At 50.3% G+C, this 19,147-nt stretch overlaps 2 protein-coding genes across 3 annotated transcripts in view; both read left to right on the forward strand.

Moving 5' to 3' along the window:
• Positions 1-11,282: 11,282 nt before the first annotated feature.
• dpm2 (dolichyl-phosphate mannosyltransferase subunit 2, regulatory) lies at positions 11,283-13,863 on the forward strand. Its single transcript, XM_056432407.1, has 5 exons — positions 11,283-11,685; positions 12,451-12,540; positions 12,675-12,777; positions 13,033-13,084; positions 13,593-13,863. Exons 1-5 carry the CDS (start codon positions 11,683-11,685, stop codon positions 13,675-13,677), a joined length of 333 nt encoding a protein of 110 aa, XP_056288382.1. The 5' UTR covers positions 11,283-11,682; the 3' UTR covers positions 13,678-13,863.
• Positions 13,864-16,460: 2,597 nt separating this feature from the next.
• LOC130205246 (phosphatidylinositol 4-phosphate 5-kinase-like protein 1) overlaps positions 16,461-19,147 on the forward strand; it is a 7,432-nt gene continuing 4,745 nt past the window's right edge. Inside the window, exons 1-2 of one of the 2 annotated variants that reach the window (XM_056432480.1) lie at positions 16,461-16,500; positions 17,158-18,044. In XM_056432480.1, coding sequence (XP_056288455.1) covers positions 17,871-18,044 — 174 coding nt within the window. In that variant the 5' untranslated portion in view covers positions 16,461-16,500; positions 17,158-17,870. The remainder of the gene's footprint in view (positions 16,501-17,157; positions 18,045-19,147) is intronic. The other variant, XM_056432481.1, reaches the window with a different exon arrangement.

A 19,147-nucleotide genomic window follows, 5' to 3' on the forward strand; every position in this document is an offset into this window, starting at 1 on the left:
TCATTTTTTTCCCCCCCAGGTTTGCCCTTTTCCCCTTTCCCCTTTCTTTGCCCTGCTTTTCAGTTCCTTCTGTTCCCTTTCCCCTTTTCCCTTTTCATTTCTGTTGACCTTGAAAGTTTCCTTCATGTTTCCCCGCTTTTGCATGTTCCCCAATTTCTTGGTTTACCCATGTTTCCTTGCCCTTTTTTCCTTCTTGCCTTTGCTGTTTCCCGTTCAATTCTGTTCATTTTCCTTCTGCTTTGCCATTCATGTTCCTTATGTTTTTCAATTCTGTTTTTTCAATTCCCCTTGCCCCTTTTTTATGTTCCTTTCTTTCATGTTTGCCATTCTGTTTCTGTTACCCTTGCGTTCCCCTGCCCTATTTTTTTGTTCCCTTTCCTCGTTTTTGGCCCCCTTTTGCATTTCCTTTCTGTCCATTCCCCCCTTTTTTGCCCTTTTCCCCACACTGGGCGGGTTGAAATTTCGTGTAAAAACCTTGGGGGGCCCCGGCCCCTTTCTGGCCTTGGCGTGCCCTTTCGGCAGCCAGGCTTTAGACGGACCCCTTGGCCCCCCTGCTGGCCCCTTTTGGGGGCACATTGGCAGTTGCACATTTAAAAGTTGCCTTGGCGGGCAAGCAACCCAGGGGAGGCACCTGGGGGCACAGGGCCCCTGTTGCCTTTGGGGAGGCCAGACCCGGGCCCCCAAAAAACCAGGCGGGAAAGGGGAGGCAGGGGGGACCAAGACAGGGGCGGAAAGCCCGACAAGGGGGCAGGACCGGAAGGGGAAAGGGCGGGCAGGAACAGACAGGGAAAGGCGGGACAGGGGGAACCGGGGGGAAAGGGGGGAAAATTAGGGGGGGGACCCCAAAGGGGAGGACAAGACGGGGAAAAGGCGGGGGGGGAACAGGGGCGGGGACCCGGGCGGGAAAAGGGGGGAAAAAGAATGGCAAACTTTCATTTTTCATGACTGGGGTGACGGGAAAATTTTTGTTGTTGCAGTTTCTTTTAAATTCCCAAAAGGAAGTTTAAAAATCTTTTCCCGTTTGCATGTTAAATTTTTAAAAATGTTTTAAATTTGAAAAAATTTTTTAATTCCTTGAGGGAAACCCAAAAAAGAGGAAAACCCGGGGGGAAAAAAAAAGGGGGGGAAAAAGGGGGGGGGGGGGAAAAAAAAAAGGGGGCCTCAGCCAAATTTTCCCCTTTTTTTAAAAAAAGGGTGTTCTTAATGCTTTCCTTTTTTCCATTTTTCCGTCCAAATTTCCCCTTTTCCTTCTTTCCTTCATTTTCCCCTTTCCGCTTTTCCGGCCTTCATTTTTGGGCCCCGCTGGTTTTCCCTTTTTCCTTCTGGGCCCCCTTTTCCTTGCAGTTGCCAGGGTTTTTTCCTGTTCATTTTCTTTTCCCTTCCCCCTTTTTGGGGTTTTTTGTTTTTCATTTCCGTCTTTTTGCTTAGCTTTGCCCTTTTGCCTTTTGTTCATGTTTTTGCTTTAAATTTTCTGTTAACCCTTTGCCATTTCGTTTTCTGTTCCTTTTTTTTTGTTTTTTTTCTTTCCGTTTTTGGGGGAAATTTTTCCCCGGGTTTTTTGGGTTGCCCTTTTTGGCCCCTGTTCCCCCTTTTTTCCCTGTTTTTTCCTTTTCATTTCTTTTTTCCCATTGACCTTTTTTCAAATTTTTTCCTTTGTTTTCCTTCTTTGTTCATGTTCCTTTCTTTTCCCCTTTTCCCTTTTTGGGGGCCTTTTTGCAATTGTTTCATTTTTTTCCCCCATTTGGGGCCTGCCCGGGCATGTTCCCTTTTTCAAATTTTTTCCCTGCATGTTCCCCTTGCCCTTCGTTCCCCTTTTCCCCGTCTGTTAAATTCCCTGGCCTTCATGTTTTTTCAATTTAAAGTTTTGCAGCCTTTCCAATTGGGTTTTGCTTCAAACTTCATGTTCTTTCCCTTCAATTTTTCTTTTCTGTTTCCCTTTCTGTTCCTTTCCTGCTTTCCCCTCTGTCATTTTCTGTTCCCTTTTCCTTGTTCATTTTTTTCAAATTTCTTTGTTTCTTTCATTTTCCCGTCTTTTTTTTCCGTTTTTGTTCCCTTTTCATGTTCCTTCATTTTTGCCCCGTTCATTTCCTTTTCATGTTCCTTTCCCTGTTTTGTTTTGGGGAAACACTTCATTTTTAAGGAAAAGGGGTTTTTGGGGTGTTGGGAAAACCCCCCCCCCAGGAAAATTCGGCGGCCGTGGGGGGTTTTTTGGGGAATTTCCCTTGGGCTTTCAAACTGAATGGACCCCGGGGGCCAAAGGTTAAATTTTTCCTTTCTGAGGGGTTTCAATTCCCCGGCAATTCCCCGGGGATGGGGAAAACTTGCGTCTTTTAAAGGGCCCGGGGGTTTCCAGGGGCCGCGGCTTTGGCCCGGGGGGCCCCTTTTAAAGGGGAACCCCGGCCCCCTTTTTCCCCGGCCCGATTTACCCACAAAACTTTGGCAATTTTTCAAGCCGGAAACCGGGGGAAAAAACCCCCAAGACAGGGGGGGCGGGAAGGCAAGGCCAAAGAAGGACAGGGGCAGGACAGGGGGGGGACAGGCCCAGGGAAAAAAGGGGCCCGGGGGACCAAGCGGGGACAGGGGAGGCAAAGGACCAAAAGGGACAAGAGGGGACGGGGACAGCGGGGGGGCGGGCAGGGGGCCCCAAACAGGGGGCGGGAAAAGGGGGAAAAGGGGGAGGACAGGGGCCGAAACCCCGCCGGACACCAGACAGGAGAAGTTTTTAAATTGAAAATTTTTTAAATTGAAATTTTTGCTTTTCCCCAAGGGACTTTTTTGGGGTTAAAGAAGGAAAGGAAAGGGGAACAAAAAGGGAAAAAAAAAAAAAAAGGGGAAGAAGGGGGGAAAAGGGGAAAAGAAGGAAAGAAGGAAAGGGGGGAAATTCTGTAAATTTGAAAAGAAAATTTTAAAAATTTTTTGGGGGACATGTTGACAATTGCATTTTGGGAAATTGGGGACAATTGACATTTGACACCTGACTTTGACACCTGCGTGTTGACAAAATTGACGGGGACAATTGACATTTTTACAATTTTACACCTGACTTTTTCTTGACAATTTTACATTTGACACTTTACGTTTAATTTTTTTTTTTGTTTGACATTTTAGACACTTGACATTTTTTGACATTTTTGACATTTAAAAACAGCCCAAATGGTTTTTTCATGTTTTTTTTTTACACTTTTAAAATTTCTGTTGACAATTGCTGGAAATTTTACAAATTTACCGGGGGGACACTTGAGTGGGTTTTTCTTGACTTTTAAAGACATGTTGACACATTGACATGTTTACACGTTGACACGCTGACGTGTAGACACATTGACATGTTGACACGCTGACATGTTGACACATTGACGTGTAGACATATTGACATGTTGACACATTGACATGCTGACGTGTTGACACATTGACGTGTTGACATGTTGACACATTGACGTGTAGACATGTTGACACATTGACGTGTAGACATGTTGACATGTTGACACATTGACGTGTAGACATTGTGGCACCCGGCGGGTGCCCCGTGACTGAGACATAATAATTAAACTGTCCACACCCAATTTACCATCAAATGCAAAGTCTTTTATTTCCCAATACCAGAGGTTTAGTTCAATCGGGCGTATCGTCGTCTCCCCCAACTCTCTCTTGTGGGCTTCTGTCCTGTCTTTTATCTGCCACGTACCGGGTGGTGATTGGTTGCCGGCCCGTGCCTCCAATCACCCCAGGTGTTTTCACTTTGTCGTCTGGCTGTCGGTGTTCCGCTGGCTCCTCTCTGGGCCGCAGTGGGAAGTACAGGAACAGTCGGTATTTCCATCCCTTACTTCCCCTCGTGGTCTCGTCCGTGGCTGGCTGCCACACACCCCTCCTCAGCTCCAACCGGGAGGCGGGCGGCCCATCCCAAGGCGCTCTCCGGGACATGGCATCCGCCCCATGCGGCCCCGGACCTGTGGACGACGGAGAAGGCAAAGGATTGAAGGGACAGGAACCAGCGAAAGTGACCCTGGCATTAGTTTCTTTGTTCCTTGACATCCAGACAAGAGGGGCCAGGCCCGTGACAAGGGAGAAGTTCCGTCACAGCAAATTATATTTTAACTCTGTCCACGCTCATTTAATGGCTAAACATTCTTTCTCGATCGCCGAGTAGTTTTGTTCTCGGGTAGCAGTTTTCGCTGATAACGTAATGGGGTGTTCCTCCTTCTTGCAGCTGTGATAGAACGGCACCCACCCTGTTTCCGATGCGCCTGTCTGGACGATGAGGGTTTGGAGAAATCGGGGGTCACCAACACTGGTCCTGAGCAGAGCGCCTCTTTGAGCCCTTGGAATGCCTTCTCCGTCTCTTCTGTCCACAGGATCCGGTCGGCCAGCCGGCTCCTGGTGAGGTCCGTGAGGGTGGCTGCGAGGGAGGAGAAATGGGGGACAAACCGGCGGTAATAGCTGGTGAGCCCCACGAAGGTTCGCACCTGCTTTTTGGTTTGGGGCCGGGCCAGTTTCGTATCGCCTCGACCTTGCCTGCCTGGGGTTTGACGATCCACGCCCTATTGTAAACCCCAGGTAATCTCGTCCAAGGCCGAGGCGACACTTCTTGGGGTTGGCGGTCAGCCCGGCCCCTCTCAGGGCTCTCAGCACGGCGGTGACCTGCTGGAGATGGGTCCCCCACTCCTCCCCATGGATGACAATATCATCTATGTAGGCTGCTGCATATTTCTGGTGGGGCCGGAGGACGCGGTCCATCAGCCTCTGGAAGGTGGCCGGGGCTCCATGTAGGCCAAACGGGAGCATTAGGTAGTGGAACAACCCGTCGGGGGTGATGAAGGCGGTCTTCTCCCGGGCCGCTGGCGCCAGGGGTACCTGCCAGTACCCCTTGGTCAGGTCTAGGGTGGCCTGGTACCCTTCCAGCAGATCCACCAGCTGGTCCACGCTCTGGGGATTCTGTTGACACACCAATTTCTTGGCGTCGTAGGGAAGTGACCTCATGAATCGGTCCATGATGATCCGTTTGATGGGAGTGAGGGTTTTTGGCTCTGAGATCAGCCAAGCATTGGTAAGCCTCACTAGCTCATGCATCTGTGCTCGAGGGGTGACTGTGGGGTCGAATACCCACTCGTGGTAACGCTGGGCTCGGGTGATCAGTGTAAACCCATGGCGTTTCAAAATTTCCCGTTTAGGGTGTCAAAAGTGGTAAGGGGTCAGTGGCTACGCCCTGGTAGGTGGTCTGCGCTATGCCTGACAAAAATGGGCTAATCAGTCCTACCCATTGGTCGATAGGCCACTCTTCTCTGACCGCGGTCCTCTCAAAGGTTAGCAGGAAGACCTCAATGTCATCCGCGGGGTCTGCTTGGTGAGGAAGGCGGGGTGGACCCGGCGGTCCCTCTCATAGCCAGCCTGCTCCTCCTGGGCTTCGTAACGCTCCGTGAGTTGGGTCCGCAGAAGCTCGGTGGTTTGCTGCTGCACCAGCAGGGTCTGGTCGTGGCGCGTCTGCTGCTGTTGATTGTTAACTATGAGCTGTTGATTGTTAGCCACGAGTTGTGCAATCAGCGCCGTTAAATCCTTTGATTCCATTGTAGTTGGGGGGGTTTAATCATTATCTTCAGTCAGAATGCGATGCCCGCATTCTCCACCATATGTGGCACCCGGCGGGTGCCCCGTGACTGAGACATAATAATTAAACTGTCCACACCCAATTTACCATCAAATGCAAAGTCTTTTATTTCCCAATACCAGAGGTTTAGTTCAATCGGGCGTATCGTCGTCTCCCCCAACTCTCTCTTGTGGGCTTCTGTCCTGTCTTTTATCTGCCACGTACCGGGTGGTGATTGGTTGCCGGCCCGTGCCTCCAATCACCCCCAGGTGTTTTCACTTTTGTCGTCTGGCTGTCGGTGTTCCGTTGGCTCCCTCTCTGGGCCGCAGTGGGGAAGTACAGGGAACAGTCGGTATTTCCCATCCCTTACTTCCCCTCGTGGTCTCGTCCGTGGCTGGCTGCCACAACATGTTGACACATTGACATGTTGACACATTGACGTGTAGACACATTGACATGTTGACACATTGACATGTTGACACATTGACACGCTGACGTGTTGACACATTGACGTGTAGACATGTTGACACATTGACATGTTGACACATTGACGTGTAGACATGTTGACACATTGACATGTTGACACATTGACACGTTGACACATTGACATGTTGACACATTGACATGTTGACACATTGACATGTTGACACATTGACGTGTAGACATATTGACATGTTGACACATTGACACGTTGACACATTGACATGTAGACATGTTGACACATTGACGTGTAGACATGTTGACACATTGACGTGTAGACATGTTGACACGTTGACATGTTGACACATTGACGTGTTGACATGTAGACATATTGACATATTGACATGTTGACACATTGACATGTTGACACATTGACACACTGACGTGTTGACACATTGACGTGTAGACATGTTGACACGCTGACATGTTGACACATTGACGTGTAGACATGTTGACACGCTGACGTGTTGACACATTGACGTGTTGACACATTGACATGTTGACATTGACATGTTGACACGCTGACATGTTGACACATTGACACGCTGACGTGTTGACACATTGACGTGTAGACATGTTGACACATTGACGTGTAGACATATTGACATGTTGACACATTGACATGTTGACACATTGACATGTTGACACGCTGACGTGTTGACACATTGACGTGTAGACATGTTGACACATTGACGTGTAGACATGTTGACATGTTGACACATTGACGTGTAGACATGTTGACACATTGACGTGTAGACACATTGACATGTTGACACATTGACGTGTAGACATGTTGACACATTGACATATTGACATGTTGACACGCTGACATGTTGACACATTGACATGTTGACACGCTGACATGTTGACACATTGACGTGTAGACATGTTGACACATTGACGTGTTGACACATTGACATGTTGACACATTGATGTGTAGACATGTTGACACATTGACATGTTGACACGCTGACATGTTGACACTGACATGTTGACACATTGACATGATGACATGTTGACACATTGACATGTTGACACATTGACGTGTTGACACATTGACGTGTTTACGTGTAGACATGTTTACGCGCTGACGTGTTGACACAATGACGTGTTGACATGTTTATGTGTTGACGTGTTGACACAATGACGTGTTGACATGTTTACACGCTGACGTGTTGACACAATGACGTGTTGACATGTTTACATGCTGACGTGTTGACACAATGATGTGTTGACGTGTTGACACAATGACATGTTGACACAATGACATGTTGACGTGTTGACACAATGACATGCTGACGTGTTGACACATTGACGTGTTTACGTGTAATGTTTACGCGCTGACGTGTTGACACAATGACGTGTTGACATGTTTACACACTGACGTGTTGACATGTTTACACACTGACGTGTTGACATGTTTATGTGTTGACGTGTTGACACAATGACGTGTTGACATGTTTACACGCTGACGTGTTGACACTGACGTGTTGACGTGTTGACACAATGACATGTTGACGTGTTGACACAATGACATGCTGACGTGTTAACCCGTGGTGTATCAAGGACCCACGAGCAGTCCTGGAGTCCAAGTGAAGTCCCCAATGAGATGCTATGAGTCACAGTATTGCAGCACCTGAGAGGTACTGTACCTGAGGAGGTAGAAGTCACAGTACCTGTACCTGAGGAGGTAGAAGTCACAGTACCTGTACCTGAGGAGGTAGAAGTCACAGTACCTGTACCTGAGGAGGTAGAAGTCACAGTACCTGTACCTGAGGAGGTAGAAGTCACAGTACCTGTACCTGAGTAGGTAGAAGTCACAGTACCTGTACCTGAGTAGGTAGAAGTCACAGTACCTGTACCTGAGGAGGTAGAAGTCACAGTACCTGTACCTGAGTAGTGAGAAGTCACAGTACCTGTACCTGAGTAGTGAGAAGTCACTGTACCTGTACAGGTAGAAGTCACAGTACCTGTACCTGAGGAGGTAGAAGTCACAGTACCTGTACCTGAGTAGGTAGAAGTCACAGTACCTGTACCTGAGTAGGTAGAAGTCACAGTACCTGTACCTGAGGAGGTAGAAGTCACAGTACCTGTACCTGAGTAGGTAGAAGTCACAGTACCTGTACCTGAGGAGTGAGAAGTCACAGTACCTGTACCTGAGGAGGTAGAAGTCACAGTACCTGTACCTGAGGAGGTAGAAGTCACAGTACCTGTACCTGAGGAGGTAGAAGTCACAGTACCTGTACCTGAGTAGTGAGAAGTCACAGTACCTGTACCTGAGGAGGTAGAAGTCACAGTACCTGTACCTGAGGAGGTAGAAGTCACAGTACCTGTACCTGAGGAGGTAGAAGTCACAGTACCTGTACCTGAGTAGGTAGAAGTCACAGTACCTGTACCTGAGGAGTGAGAAGTCACAGTACCTGTACCTGAGTAGGTAGAAGTCACAGTACCTGTACCTGAGTAGGTAGAAGTCACAGTACCTGTACCTGAGGAGGTAGAAGTCACAGTACCTGTACCTGAGTAGGTAGAAGTCACAGTACCTGTACCTGAGGAGGTAGAAGTCACAGTACCTGTACCTGAGTAGGTAGAAGTCACAGTACCTGTACCTGAGGAGTGAGAAGTCACAGTACCTGTACCTGAGTAGGTAGAAGTCACAGTACCTGTACCTGAGGAGTGAGAAGTCACAGTACCTGTACCTGAGGAGGTAGAAGTCACAGTACCTGTACCTGAGGAGTGAGAAGTCACAGTACCTGTACCTGAGGAGTGAGAAGTCACAGTACCTGTACCTGAGTAGGTAGAAGTCACAGTACCTGTACCTGAGGAGGTAGAAGTCACAGTACCTGTACCTGAGGAGGTAGAAGTCACAGTACCTGTACCTGAGGAGGTAGAAGTCACAGTACCTGTACCTGAGGAGGTAGAAGTCACAGTACCTGTACCTGAGGAGGTAGAAGTCACAGTACCTGTACCTGAGGAGGTAGAAGTCACAGTACCTGTACCTGAGTAGGTAGAAGTCACAGTACCTGTACCTGAGTAGGTAGAAGTCACAGTACCTGTACCTGAGTAGGTAGAAGTCACTGTACCTGTACCTGAGTAGGTAGAAGTCACAGTACCTGTACCTGAGGAGGTAGTCACAGTACCTGTACCTGAGTAGGTAGAAGTCACAGTACCTGTACCTGAGTAGGTAGAAGTCACAGTACCTGTACCTGAGGAGGTAGAAGTCACAGTACCTGTACCTGAGTAGGTAGAAGTCACAGTACCTGTACCTGAGGAGGTAGAAGTCACAGTACCTGTACCTGAGGAGGTAGAAGTCACAGTACCTGTACCTGAGGAGGTAGAAGTCACAGTACCTGTACCTGAGTAGGTAGAAGTCACAGTACCTGTACCTGAGTAGTGAGAAGTCACAGTACCTGTACCTGAGTAGGTAGAAGTCACAGTACCTGTACCTGAGTAGGTAGAAGTCACAGTACCTGTACCTGAGTAGGTAGAAGTCACAGTACCTGTACCTGAGTAGGTAGAAGTCACAGTACCTGTACCTGAGGAGGTAGAAGTCACAGTACCTGTACCTGAGTAGGTAGAAGTCACAGTACCTGTACCTGAGGAGGTAGAAGTCACAGTACCTGTACCTGAGTAGGTAGAAGTCACAGTACCTGTACCTGAGTAGGTAGAAGTCACAGTACCTGTACCTGAGTAGGTAGAAGTCACAGTACCTGTACCTGAGGAGGTAGAAGTCACAGTACCTGTACCTGAGTAGGTAGAAGTCACAGTACCTGTACCTGAGGAGGTAGTCACAGTACCTGTACCTGAGTAGGTAGAAGTCACAGTACCTGTACCTGAGTAGGTAGAAGTCACAGTACCTGTACCTGAGTAGGTCGAAGTCACAGTACCTGTACCTGAGTAGGTAGAAGTCACACTACCTGTACCTGAGTAGGTAGAAGTCACAGCACCTGTACCTGAGCAGGTAGAAGTCACAGCACCTGTACCTGAGTAGGTCGAAGTCACAGTACCTGTACCTCAGTAGGTAGAAGTCACAGCACCTGTACCTGAGGTGGTAGAAGTCACAGTACCTGTACCTGAGTAAGTAGAAGTCACAGTACCTGTACCTGAGGTGGTAGAAGTCACAGTACCTGTACCTGAGTAAGTAGAAGTCACAGTACCTGTACCTGAGTAGGTAGAAGTCACAGTACCTGTACCTGAGTAGGTAGAAGTCACAGTACCTGTACCTGAGTAGGTAGAAGTCACAGTACCTGTACCTGAGTAGGTAGAAGTCACAGTACCTGTACCTGAGTAGGTAGAAGTCACAGTACCTGTACCTGAGTAGGTAGAAGTCACAGTACCTGTACCTGAGGAGGTAGAAGTCACTGTACCTGTACCTGAGTAGGTAGAAGTCACAGTACCTGTACCTGAGTAAGTAGAAGTCACAGCACCTGTACCTGAGTAGGTAGGAAGTCACAGCACCTGTACCTGAGTAGGTAGAAGTCACAGTACCTGTACCTGAGTGGGTAGAAGTCACAGTGCCTGTCCCTGAGTAGGTAGAAGTCACAGTACCTGTACCTGAGGAGGTAGAAGTCACAGTACCTGTACCTGAGGAGGTAGAAGTCACAGTACCTGTACCTGAGTAAGTAGAAGTCACAGTACCTGTACCTGAGGAGGTAGAAGTCACAGTACCTGTACCTGAGTAGGTAGAAGTCACAGTACCTGTACCTGAGGAGGTAGAAGTCACAGTACCTGTACCTGAGGAGGTAGAAGTCACAGTACCTGTACCTGAGTAAGTCACAGTACCTGTACCTGAGTAGGTAGAAGTCACAGTACCTGTACCTGAGGAGGTAGAAGTCACAGTACCTGTACCTGAGGAGGTAGAAGTCACAGTACCTGTACCTGAGGAGTGAGAAGTCACAGTACCTGTACCTGAGTAGTGAGAAGTCACAGTACCTGTACCTGAGTAGGTAGAAGTCACAGTACCTGTACCTGAGTAGGTAGAAGTCACAGTACCTGTACCTGAGTAGGTAGAAGTCACAGTACCTGTACCTGAGGAGGTAGAAGTCACAGTACCTGTACCTGAGTAGTGAGAAGTCACAGTACCTGTACCTGAGGAGGTAGAAGTCACAGTACCTGTACCTGAGGAGGTAGAAGTCACAGTACCTGTACCTGAGTAGGTAGAAGTCACAGTACCTGTACCTGAGTAGGTAGAAGTCACAGTACCTGTACCTGAGGAGGTAGAAGTCACAGTACCTGTACCTGAAGTCAGTGAAGCTGTTCTTGAACACAGCGGGTCAGCTGTTGATGACGTGTCTTCTCGTGCGGCCCCAGGCCCAGCGGAGGGCTGTGATCCAGCCGTACACTGCGCACTCTATTCTGTTGTCGAGGTCATTTAATACTATTTGCATCGTTTCCCATCATTCTACTCTGAATGGCCCTTTGTGAGAACGTTAAACTATGTTTTTAGAAATGTTTGTACATTTATAAAGACGTTTGAAAAACTGAAATCTCTTGTTTACTCAGTCAGGGGCATTGTCTTCATAACGTGTGTTTTGCAGCTCAACCGCTAGGGGCAGCAGAGGCTCTCAGACGAGTCCCGTCCACCGGATTGTTCCGCAGGAAGAAGAACCGGACGCGCGGGAGCAGACATGGTGAGAACCGGCCCGGCTCCGAGAGACGCTCGGGCCCGGCGCTGCGAGCGGCAGCTAGCGGTAGCTAGCGGTAGCTTAGCTTCAGCTGTGACAGACGTTAACGCTTCCCTTTGTTTGGTGACGTCACCGTCAGCTGGCGTAGCCGCCATTGTTCCTCACGTGAGCGTGACTGGAGGACGTTCCAGCCAATCAATGGCGGCCCGCGGGTTTACCTGCGTTCCTCCAGCGGGTTAAACTAACGGCCTGAGTCCATTTATTACATATTTACCACATTCACCACATTCACCAGTGTGGCACCAGGGTATGACGTCATGGTGGTGAAGACGCTGCGTTGTTCCTCAAGGTGGAGAGGAGGAACCGTTTCCGGTGTGACGTCATACATCACAGGACATTGAGTCAACTAATTGAGTAGTCGCTGGACCAAAAAAGAATCTGCAACTATTTTTGAGATAATTGATTCTTCTGAAGTAACTTCGTGGAGGCAGAGCGTGTTTCAGCCTCTCAGACTTCCTGCTGTTCTCATTCATCACAACACTTTGTACAACGATGGAGCTGGAAAATAATGGGAAGATTAATCGATAATGAAAATAATGGTTGGCTTTAGCCCTACGAACAAGCCCTGATGATGTCATCGGGGTTGTAGAGTTGAATGAAAGATGTTTTTATGAATGTTGAAAGACGAGTATTACGTTGTAACAGCGTGGAAGTCGCCCTGCGGCGTCAGCTCACGCTCCTGCTCTGGGCTCCATTGCTTTGTGTCCTCAGGCGACGGGAGTGGACCAGGCGGTCGGGATGGGCCTGGTGGGCCTCAGCCTGCTGCTCTTCACCTACTACTCCGTCTGGGTGCTGGTGCTGGTGGGTCCCCTTCATCACCTTCATCACCACCTCCTTCACCTCCTTCATCACCTTCATCACCACCTCCTTCACCTCCTTCATCACCTTCTCCTCCCCTCCCTCCCCCTCTCACCTGCCCTGTCTGCCCCCTGCAGCCCTTCATGGCGCCAGGTCACACGCTGCAGCTCTACTTCCTCCCAAGAGAGTTCTCCGTCATCCTGCCTGGCGCCGCGGCCGCGATGCTGCTCCTCTGTATCGGTGAGGGGGGGGGAGGGAGGGAGGGAGTGTGTGTGTGTGTGTGTGTGAGTGTGTGTGTGTGAGTGTGTGTGAGTGTGTGAGTGTGTGTGAGTGTGTGAGTGTGTGTGTGTGTGTGTGAGAGTGTGTGTGTGTGTGTGAGTGTGTGTGTGTGTGTGTGTGTGTGAGTGTGAGTGTGTGTGTGTGTGTGAGTGTGTGTGTGTGTGTGTGTCTGTGAGTGTGTGTGTGTGTCCACGTTGACGCCTCTCTTCTCCACAGGGGCCTTCACTGCTGTCGTCATGTGGAAGAACCACAAGCCAAAGAAAGTGCAGTGAGTCCTGATGCCGCCGTCTGGGGCGCCACGTCTCTGATGGGCCACGTCTCTGATGGACCACGTCTCTGATGGGCGCCACGTCTCTGATGGGCGCCACGTCTCTGATGGGCCACGTCTCTGATGGGCCACGTCTCTGATGGACCACGTCTCTGATGGGCGCCACGTCTCTGATGGGCCACGTCTCTGATGGGCCACGTCTCTGATGGACCACGTCTCTGATGGGCGCCACGTCTCTGATGGGCCACGTCTCTGATGGACCACGTCTCTGATGGGCCACGTCTCTGATGGGCCACGTCTCTGATGGGCCACGTCTCTGATGGGCCACGTCTCTGATGTGCCACGTCTCTGATGGGCGCCACGTCTCTGATGGGCGCCACGTCTCTGATGGGCCACGTCTCTGATGGGCCACGTCTCTGATGGGCGCCACGTCTCTATGACGCTCCTGCACGGCGGTTCCATAGTTCTAGTTCCTGATATGTTGGTTCAAAGCTTCTGTGTCCAATAGGAACAGCTCTGAGTGTGGCGCCTCCCTTAGAGCAGCCCAGACTCATCGCCCTGAACAGCTCAACCTCAAAGACGTGTCAACGTGAGCTGCTGCAGCCAAGGACACACGACCCACAATGCATCACTCTGCTCTAACACACATCTGGTCCTCTGGGACCGGAATGTCATCATGTCCTGAACTCTGAGTATGTAAACATGTGGAGATGCTAGCAGCTCGTTGGCTAACGTCAGCTATCTGACTTTATCACGAATAAAATGTTGATGCTGGGAAAGTGTTTGTTATTCTTCATTTGTGCAGCGGATGCACCTACCTCCTACCTCCTTACTCCTGCCTCCTTACTCCTACGTCCTTACTCCTGCCTCCTTACTCCTACCTCCTGCCTTCTACCTTCTGCCGCCTACCTTTTGCCTACTGCACCCTGCCTCCTGCCTCCTACCTTCTGCCATAGCCATGTGTGGGCGCAGTGTTGCTAGCGGCCACCAGGGGGCGCGCTGCTCCTTCCAGGAGGAGCGGGTCCAGAGTTCATTACGTCATTAATCTTCATCTGAGTCAGAGGCTGTGTCTACTACCGCGCACTTGAGCACTTCGAGCACTGACTTTCAGTGTTCGAAGTGCGCCACTGAAAAAACCAGCAGAATGCAGTGCACTGAAAGTACCCGGATGGTGAACTGCAAACGGGCAAACAATGTCGTGTAAAACGATGGACACTACTCGCCCTAAGCGGCCGCCATCTTGGCGACGTAGCGGAAGAGGAGGAGCCCTTTCGCCAGCTTTTCATTTTATTTCTAAAACAATGGCGGACAGCACAAGCGGTAGACCACGAAGCTACAGACCGTAAATGTAAGTATCAGCGGTAGTTACACATTGTACTGGTATTACAATGTACTACTAACATGCCATTCTCACATTAGTGAGCATACCATTGGATCTGCATGGCAGTTATGATAAGCAAGCTGGGTAATCCACCACCCGGTCCTCTCGCCAGTCCGACGAAGGTGCACTTTTATCGGACACTTTTCGCTTGACGAGCGGGGCAGGTCGGCTCCAGGCGCTTCTCCAGCGGCAAGTCCGACGACAGATAGCTGTCAGTCATCGGACAGTGTTAAACAACGGCTGTTCTGTTAAACAATCGAAATAGCCATTTAAATAATGGATTAACAATGGATATGCTCAGTTTAATAACGGGTTAACATGACACCGCGAGCCGCCCGATAATTAATACCGTTACGATCGCTATCTAAGCTTGTCCTTCTTGAAATAATTGTAGCTTTCAATCATCGTTGTGTTGTTTTTTTAATGTCGTGTATGTATTAATTTAAATGTAATCGTGGTCTGGGACAGAGCACTGAATGGCTATCCTCTTTCTGTTTCCTGCCCCAGAGACGTTTCCTGGAGGTGCTGCTGGTCCTCTGCTGCCCTCCCGACATCTGGCTCCAATGACCTCTGGCACCTCACATCCACCTCCAGGGCCTTTAAGAAGATGGACCGCCATCGCGTCTTCAGTATCCAGAAGGACCTCTCCACAACACACCTCGCCTTTGACAGGCAGCAGTTGTAGCTTGGAGGTGGACAGGCTGCCTGAAGGAGGTCATGAGGCAGATGGGTTGGGACAGGCAGGGGGAGCCACCATCCCCAAGGATACCGTATCCTGGTGGAGGGGATGACTGCTCATAGAAGATGGGCTGTTATTCAGGACCCTGGCATCATGCACTGAGCCCGGGCCTGTCGAGGCCCTGGCCACCACCCGATAGGAGGTGGCCCTGGCAAGCCAAAAATAAAAACTAGACGGGAGATCTCGGGCCCCAACCGTGGTCAGTCAGTGCCCAGCACAGCCATGAGGGCGTTGAATGACTCGGTGAGCCTGAAGTCCACCCTCATGTCACTGTGGCCATCACAACACAACGCCAGCAGTGGCATTGCAACATGGATACGGCAGCGCCGCCTGGGACTGGGTGGCTGCTGTAGAGTGTGGGGAGGGAAGGAAGATTATATTAATATGTAAGTCATTTTATCAATAAAATGTTGTCATTGAGGTTTTGTAGTCTTTTATTGCGTTTTCTGATTTATATTAGAATTGATATGCCTGTGTGTTCAATTGCTCATTGATTCCTGTATCAGGGTAAACTTCACTACAACAGAGATGTGTATAAAAGTACAGTCAGTCAAAGTTGGCCTATTACTGTGTGAATTCACCCAGATGATGCCTATCATTTCAGTGGATAATTCTTAAAACTAATTGGAATCTAGGGACAAACATGTACAGATTTGTCATGTTTTATTTCCATATGGTGTGTATGTGGATTGCAAAGAAGAAGGCTACTTCTGACAAGATAATTGAGAATTTAGCATACCTAGCGAGGAGAATTTAATTGCAACTATTACATGAAGCTATGCTGTGAAGGTAAGGCAAAATCACAATTAAATGTACATATACCATCTCGACTTCAGCCAGAAGGCGGAGGCTCCTGCCGCGATGGTGGAGGTATCGCAGTTTCCACATGGGGTGGAGAAAGGTAAACAAGGGACAACAAGAGGGCAAGAAGTGCTTCATTTTGTCAGTTTCGCGGGTATTGCAAGCAGATTTGCATATGTCACTCCCGGCTTAATTTCGCGGGTGCCGTGAACAGATTTGCGTCCGTCACTTCCGCCAAGTGGTTAACGTAAGTGTTCCATTTGAGACAGCACTTCATCAGCGACGCAGTGCACTGCATTGCAGTGCACTTCGTTAAGTGCGCGGTAGTAGACAGCCACACTGTCCGAGGTGTTTCATGTGGACAGCGGGTCACGTGACTGAGGCTCCCTGTGATCATGCGGCTGGTCGGGACAGTGTGTGGGCGTGGCCGCCGGGTGACACGTGACACGCACGCGCGCACACGCATCAGCTGCTCTGCTCCACGAGCCACACGGAGTAAGTAAAGCATTTAAAGCTAGTTGACTTTCACAGGGATTGGGTTAGGGTTAACTCTAGGGTTAACTCTATGGTTAGGGTTAACTCCAGGGTTAACTCTATGGTTCGGGTTAACTCCAGCAGGGTTAACTCTATGGTTAGGGTTAACTCCAGGGTTAACGCTATGGTTCGGGTTAACTCCAGGGTTAACTCTATGGTTCGGGTTAACTCCAGCAGGGTTAACTCTATGGTTAGGGTTAACTCCAGGGTTAACTCTATGGTTAGGGTTAACTCCAGGGTTAACTCTATGGTTCGGGTTAACTTCAGGTTAACTCTATGGTTAGGGTTAACTCCAGGATTAACTCTATGGTTAGGGTTAACTCCAGGGTTAACTCTATGGTTCGGGTTAACTCCAGGGTTAACTCTATGGTTAGGGTTAACTCCAGGGTTAACTCTATGGTTAGGGTTAACTCCAGGTTAACTCTATGGTTAGGGTTAACTCCAGGGTTAACTCTATGGTTAGGGTTAACTCCAGGTTAACTCTATGGTTAGGGTTAGTCGTCTACAGGAACTCCCCTTGTCGTCGATAGGAAGTGTCCTTGTTGTCTACAGGAAGTGTCCTTGTCGTCTACAGGAAGTCTCCTTGTTGTCAACAGGAAGTGTCCTTGTCATCTACAGGAAGTGTCCTTGTCATCTACAGGAAGTGTCCTTGTTGTCTACAGGAAGTGTCCTTGTTATCTACAGGAAGTCCCCTTGTCTACAGGAAGTGTCCTTGTCGTCTACAGGAAGTGTCCTTGTCATCTACAGGAAGTGTCCTTGTCGTCCACAGGAAGTGTCCTTGTCGTCTACAGGAAGTGTCCTTGTCGTCTACAGAAAGTGTCCTTGTCGTCCACAGGAAGTGTCCTTGTCGTCCACAGGAAGTGTCCTTGTCGTCTACAGGAAGTGTCCTTGTCGTCTACAGGAAGTGTCCTTGTCGTCCACAGGAAGTGTCCTTGTCGTCTACAGGAAGTGTCCTTGTCGTCCACAGGAAGTGTCCTTGTCGTCTACAGGAAGTGTCCTTGTCGTCCACAGGAAGTGTCCTTGTCGTCTACAGGAAGTGTCCTTGTCGTCCACAGGAAGTGTCCTTGTCGTCTACAGGAAGTGTCCTTGTCGTCTACAGGAAGTGTCCTTGTCGTCTACAGGCACAGATTCATCCATTGTTGATCCTTTGTTGCCACATGGTCTGATTTAAGAGGCGTGGTTGATCCCGTTGCCACAGCCCATGGAGGCCCTGGTCCTTTGTGGTGGTCTCCATGGTTACCCTGTCGACCACTGGCAGCTCTTTGTGTGGTCCCCTCGCCGGCCTCTGACTCTGCTCTGTTCAGAGCCGCTCCGGAGCTCTGTGGTCCCCGATGGAGACGTCAGCCGGTGGCCAGGCCCGGAGGAGGAGGCTGTGGGGGGGCTGGAGGCAGCAGCTCCTGGGCCTGTTTGAGATCCAGCAGCAGCACGAGTTCTACAGCCTGACCTGCATGATGAGGGAGGGGCTGGCAGCCGCCTGCCGGCCCACCAAGACCTCGTCCCCTACCGTGAGTACAGAGCTCGTCCCCTACCGTGAGTACAGACCTCGTCCCCTACCGTGAGTACAGAGCTCGTCCCCTCTAGTGAGGACAGACCTCGTCCCCTACCGTGAGTACAGAGCTCGTCCCCTACCGTGAGGACAGACCTCGTCCCCTACCGTGAGTACAGAGCTCGTCCCCTACCGTGAGTACAGACCTCGTCCCCTACCGTGAGTACAGAGCTCGTCCCCTCTAGTGAGGACAGACCTCGTCCCCTACCGTGAGTACAGAGCTCGTCCCCTACCGTGAGTACAGACCTCGTCCCCTATCGTGAGTACAGAGCCTGGTCCCTACCGTGAGTACAGACCTCGTCCCTACCGTGAGTACAGAGCTCGTCCCTAGTGAGGACAGACCTCGCCCCTACCGTGAGTACAGAGCTCGTCCCTACCGTGAGGACAGACCTCGCCCCTGGTGAGTACAGGCTCGTCCCCTACCGTGAGTACAGACCTCGTCCCCTACCGTGAGTACAGAGCTCGTCCCCTCTAGTGAGGACAGACCTCGTCCCCTACCGTGAGTACAGAGCTCGTCCCCTACCGTGAGTACAGACCTCGTCCCCTACCGTGAGTACAGAGCTCGTCCCCTCTAGTGAGGACAGACCTCGTCCCCTACCGTGAGTACAGACCTCGTCCCCTACCGTGAGTACAGAGCTCGTCCCCTCTAGTGAGGACAGACCTCGTCCCCTACCGTGAGTACAGACCTCGTCCCCTACCGTGAGTACAGACCTCGTCCCCTACCGTGAGTACAGACCTCGTCCCCTCTAGTGAGGACAGACCTCGTCCCCTCTAGTGAGGACAGACCTCGTCCCCTCTCGTGAGTACAGACCTCGTCCCCTACCGTGAGTACAGAGCACGTCCCCTACCGTGAGTACAGACCTCGTCCCCTACCGTGAGTACAGAGCTCGTCCCCTCTAGTGAGGACAGACCTCGTCCCCTACCGTGAGTACAGACCTCGTCCCCTACCGTGAGTACAGAGCTCGTCCCCTCTAGTGAGGACAGACCTCGTCCCCTACCGTGAGTACAGACCTCGTCCCCTACCGTGAGTACAGACCTCGTCCCCTCTAGTGAGGACAGACC

This window comes from Pseudoliparis swirei, chromosome 15 (genome assembly GCF_029220125.1).
Source record: "Pseudoliparis swirei isolate HS2019 ecotype Mariana Trench chromosome 15, NWPU_hadal_v1, whole genome shotgun sequence".
In the NCBI taxonomy this organism is placed as follows: Eukaryota; Metazoa; Chordata; class Actinopteri; order Perciformes; family Liparidae; genus Pseudoliparis; species Pseudoliparis swirei.